The sequence below is a fragment of the Microtus ochrogaster genome, chromosome 19 (assembly GCF_000317375.1).
Source record: "Microtus ochrogaster isolate Prairie Vole_2 chromosome 19, MicOch1.0, whole genome shotgun sequence".
Taxonomy (NCBI): Eukaryota; Metazoa; Chordata; class Mammalia; order Rodentia; family Cricetidae; genus Microtus; species Microtus ochrogaster.
The window spans coordinates 5,010,361-5,015,507 of NC_022021.1; the positions used below are offsets into that span (position 1 = coordinate 5,010,361).

The 5,147-nt window shown below is 47.1% G+C and overlaps 1 protein-coding gene across 2 annotated transcripts in view; it reads left to right on the plus strand.

Annotated features, from left to right (window-relative positions):
* Positions 1–379: 379 nt before the first annotated feature.
* F2rl1 (F2R like trypsin receptor 1) overlaps positions 380–5,147 on the plus strand; it is a 10,161-nt gene continuing 5,393 nt past the window's right edge. Inside the window, exons 1-2 of one of the 2 annotated variants that reach the window (XM_005356465.2) lie at positions 380–461; positions 1,467–1,484. In XM_005356465.2, the coding sequence (XP_005356522.1) occupies positions 380–461; positions 1,467–1,484 (100 nt within the window). The remainder of the gene's footprint in view (positions 462–1,466; positions 1,485–5,147) is intronic. The other variant, XM_005356464.2, reaches the window with a different exon arrangement.

The window sequence follows — 5,147 nt, forward strand, 5'->3', positions numbered from 1 at the left end:
CGTCGCCCAGGCTCTAAGAACCCTGGATCCCAACCTTCCTGTCATTTGCATTCCAATGTAGCCACCTCACTGGTCCAGCCCCACCCGCAGGCGACTCCGGCAGCCTGGTGGGTGCGGGCCAGCACACCAGAGCAGCAAGCAGGCAGGCGGTGCTGCGCCAGGTGGCCCGGGGTGGGGCCAGAGGAAAACGCTCGGAGGGGGCGTGGCCGGGGCGTGCCCTCCTGTGGGCGTGGCCTCCTGCAGGTGCGTCCAGGGGCTCCGGTTTCACTGAAACGAATCCCGCTCTGGGGAAAGCTCAGTGCTTCCCGGGTTAGGGGAAGGGGGACCCGGTGTTCCGAGTTTGGAACCAGTGGCGTCCGACGTCAGGGCTGCTGTGAGGATGCGAAGGCTAAGCCTGGCGTGGCTTCTGGGAGGCGTCACCCTTCTGGCGGCCTCGGTCTCCTGCAACCGGACCTTCCAAGGTGAGGACCTTGCACCGAGAGGGCTTAGGCGGCGGAGGAACTCTCTCTGTTCGTGGTGGTAGCGGGCCAGGCGCGCACTTCTCCGCGCACCCCTAGACTCTCTCATTGGTTTTGATGGGAGGACCAATCAGCTGGGATACCCGGGAAGTGTCCCCAAGGACGTACTAGAGACAACCATGATCTGGGCACTTCCAATTTCTACCGTTCGGTGTGGTTCGGGGAGGCAAGGAAGGAGCGCCTTCGTCTTTAGGGTACCCTGAAGATTCAGCCTCCCTTTCCTCGGGTGGTTTCTTTGCTAACACTGAGTCATTAAGAACTTTTCCTGGACCCTATGAACTACCTCCGGTCTGGTCCTATTGGACCTTGGATTATAGCAAGCTGACGGCTCGAGACCGGGTGGAGTAGTGAGTGGGAGCCCTGGGAAGTTCCCACTTCGCGTTTTCCACTCTTACACACTCAGTGAACCCTTTCCTTGGGGGTCGAATCACAGGGTTCCAGACCCTCAGGGCCGTAGCTCCTGGCATCTAGGTGGATGCTCTGGGTGAGGAACTCAGGCAGTTTTGGTGTCACGTGGTGGTTGAAGGGGAACTTTCAGGACTCCCACATTCGCCCAGGTGACATTCTGGCCTACAGATTTCGAGACCTTCCCGCCACCCGGAGCACACATTGGCAGTCACCCAGATCTAGAGCTGAGGCTGCCAAGTCCTAGGAACAGAACTGCGAGAGAGCGGTCCAGGGCGGTGCCTTAGGACCAGCTTGCGTTCGGCCGCCGGGTTGGGCGGGTGGTACTGCTCCAGGTGAGCTCGTACTGGCGCCTCTGGAAGTCAAAGGTGCCGACGCAGTCCCTGGGGTGGGGTGGGTGGAGTGGGGTGGGGGCGTTTGCAGCCGGCGGTAGAGCCATTGTGCTGCAAATAAGACCTGGCGTTTTCTTTTCCCCAGCTAAACTTGCGGAGGTCTTGTAAAAGGCCGTTTCTCACTTTTACCCTCTTAAAGCCGTTACTGAAGAGCGTCTAGCCCCTATCCGTTTGTCTGCCGTTTAAAGTTAGAAATTTAAAATTCAGGGACAAAGGTTAATGTGTGCAAATTAAAAAAAGAAAAGTGGTTGAAACTGATTAAATACGTTTATGATTCACACAGAATAGGAATCATACCCTGATTATTTAGCTATCTTTGTTTACAAAGTGAGGGGGTTGGGAAGGGAGAGGTTCCTGGCATATACTGTGAACTTGATTTAACAATAAAAAAAAAAAAACCCCGGTTACTTGTTAACCCGAGCTATTTAATATCTCACTTTGGTTTTCCTCTCTGCATACTTAACGCTCCCATAGCTGGCAACTGTCCTTAAAAGTTAGTCTGGTAACAGAGACTTTATGTACAGGGAGTTTTTCTCCCAATTGAGATTAATTTTGGTCAGGGACACGGGCATCTTGAAAGCTTTTCCCGCGAGTTACTGGACATCTTTGCTCACGCCCTTCTGGGCTGATCTTTCCGTGTGTTCCTTGATTAGTTCAAGAGCAGATTGGATTTGGTTTTCTTCACGTCCAAAAGATTGCTTCGCAGAAACGGTCCCAACTTAAAATCACCTCATTTTTGCAGGGGGGGGGCACTGAATTCCTGAATTGACAGTGTGACATTTAAGTCAACTTCTCTCCAACCTAGTCACTACTGTCTGCCCCCCACCCCCCACCCACATCTCCACATTTATTTGGTTTTTTAATTTCTGTCATGCTGGGCTTTGCACCAACTAGGACTTGAGACATGTCCCATGACATGGGCAGTCCATTTCAGTTTTACTGACTGTTTCTTTGTTGTTGTTTGTGGGTTTTTGTTTTGTACCCTTTCTTTTTTCTTTCTTTGAGACAGGCTCACTGTGTGTCTGTGCCTCCTGAAGGATGGCATTACATGCACCACCATGCACAGATAACATTTTCCTAGTTTAATTTTTTTTAAAAAAATATGTGCATTGGTGTTTTTGCCTGCATTCATATTTTTCTTGAGGGTGTCGGATGTCCTGGGACTGGAGTTACAAAGTTGTGAACCACCATGTCAATGCTGGGAATTGAACCTGGGTCCTCTGAAAGAGCAGCCAGTGCTCTTAATTGCTAAGCCAGCTCTTTAGTTCCTGACATCCCTTCCTTTCTTTCTTTCTTTCTTTCTTTCTTTCTTTCTTTCTTTCTTAATTATAAAAGTAATATGTGGGGGCTGGAGAGATGGGTTGGTCCCAGCATGCACATGGCAGCTTATAACTGTCTCTAATCCCAGTTCCAAGGGATCCGACATCCTCACACAGACAAATGTGCACATAAAATAAGAATAAAAATGAAAAAAAAGAATAAAAAAGGTAATATGTGGTCACTTTAAAGGAAAAATAGAAAGATGAGAAATGAAACAAAATCATCCTAAACATTGGTACTTAAAATAACCACTACTAACATTAGATTCCTATTTCCCCATGCTTTTGTGCATGAGAAATACATAAATACACTGTCCCCAAATATAGAAAGTATTGTACAAGAATGGGTTTTATTATGTTAAGGTCAGTAACACATTTTTAATGGCTTTGAAGCATAGGCATATGCACCCCCCCCCCATGCAACACACTGTTTATCAGGTGCTAAACCTAGGATCTCCTCTGTGTTAGCAAAGCACTTTGTCACTGAGCTAGAACCTCAGCCCTAATTCTACAGTTTATTTTGAGGCAAGGTCTCCCTCAAATTGCCCAAACTCTCCTTGAATCCACTAGGTAATCCAGGCAGGCCTGAAACTTTGGATTCTACTTTATCCTGAGTAGCCGCAATTATAGACCAGCCCTTGCAAACCTGGATTCATCTTAGTAAATCCACGTTTGGTGAATAGGCGCGCGCACAGGAGATGTAGGATGGAAAGAACTCTGGGATGAAGGTGGAGCTGGGCCTTCATGTTGCTCCTCTTTGCGTTCCTTGTGTTACTAATTAACCCTGGAAGCTCCTGTCTCTGGAAGGCTGTATTTGACTTCCTTATGGTTTTATTATCTGAAAAAAATGTCGAGGAAAACAGTTCATTCTGGGGGGAAAGCAGTTTAGCTCTGCCACTGAAATCTTTTCTTTTTCAGCCTGTGCTCCCAAGAGCTGGTAGCAAAAGAACTCTCTGGAGCTCGGAGCTCGGGAGAGGGTTAAAGCATCGCCACTATGTCCCCTACAATATGAAGTCCTTTGAGCAGCAGGACCGTCCTGCAGCAACGGTCCTATTTGTGTTTCGATAATAAATCTATTTATGGTCAGAAGACAGACTTTGGTCCATACTTTCACAGGAGAGTTGTAGCGCTCATAAATGATTGAACCTTTTGATACCCAGATGATCATTTTGTTCTACCATGGTAAACAATCGTTCAGCACAGGTTCTCCCCAGCACAGTCAGTGTGAGACAGGTCCCTGGAGTAAGTGACAGCTCAGAAGACATTTGCCAAATTTTAAAAAGATTGTGTCCATTTGCACTCTGTGTGGCTGAACACCTAAAAACAGAAAGATGACAGTGTATGGCCCTTCCCCAGTCACTCTACTTCAAGGAGACAGACATTTTTTATAGTTTGGTGAGAGATTCCTAGATTTAAGATTTTGTAAATAAATATACATTAGAATCTGATAGCAGGCCTGTTTCCTGTTTGTCTGCCGTGGGGGCCGGGTGTTGTCTTGAGCGTTGGGTGTATGTTTTCGTATGTTTGGCAGGACCTGTTGATTGTCACCCTGGAAATAAAGCCACCCTCAGAGCCAGGAACCCTGTATGTGTCCACATTCATACTCAGTGACAGTCTGCTCAGTTCTGGAATGCTGTGCCCACTTTACAGTTAGACCCTGGGATCCCTGCAGTTTCATGTACAGTACAGAGCCATACCGCAGGGACCTTTGAACAGTGTCCCGGAACGTCGTAGTGTGAACAACTGTTGTCGTTTGTTTGTTTGTTTTGCTACAAGATCTGCTGTGTAGCCCAGACGAGCCTGGAACTCAACTCCCGATCTGTCTCAGATTCTTCAGCACTGAGTGTAAAGGCGGGACTCCCAGCTCTACTTTGTGTGTGTGCTGGGGCTGGGGAGACTGGTTGGAAACCAAGCCTCATCCATGCTAGGCGGACACTTCACTACTGAGGGGGGCATCCCTAGCCTTAGAATCTTATTTCTGAGTTGGATTTTGGGATAATTTAAAAATGATGCCTCCTCCTCCTCCTCCTTTTTCTTCATCTCCCCTCCCCCCTTTTAAAAATAGTATTTACTTTTAGCCTGAGTACTATTTTTTTTTATAATGTCTTTCGTTGTTCCTCTTTTCTCTTTATTTTAGCATTCTTATTTAATGCGATTTTTTTTTTGGTCCCTTTTTACGTGAACTTCACTGAGCTGCTACACATTTGGTTTTAAGAGACTGTTTAACCCTTTGGCAGTAGACCCTTAGTAGTGAATCCATTCAATGCCAGCTATTATTAACCCTTGCCTAAATGTGTTTCATCTCTGCCCTCGCCACTTTCCAGCCCATCTCTCTGTGTTATTTTTATAGCTTCCTAGGTTCTCTACGCCAAACACTTTGCATAATACAAACCAGCCTGTCTAGAGAGAGTTCAGTAACTTTGGGTAGACTTACAGAATTGTGACCATCACTGTGATCATTTTTTTTTGTTTTGTTTTTTTGTTTTTGTTTTTTCGAGACAGGGTTTCTCTGT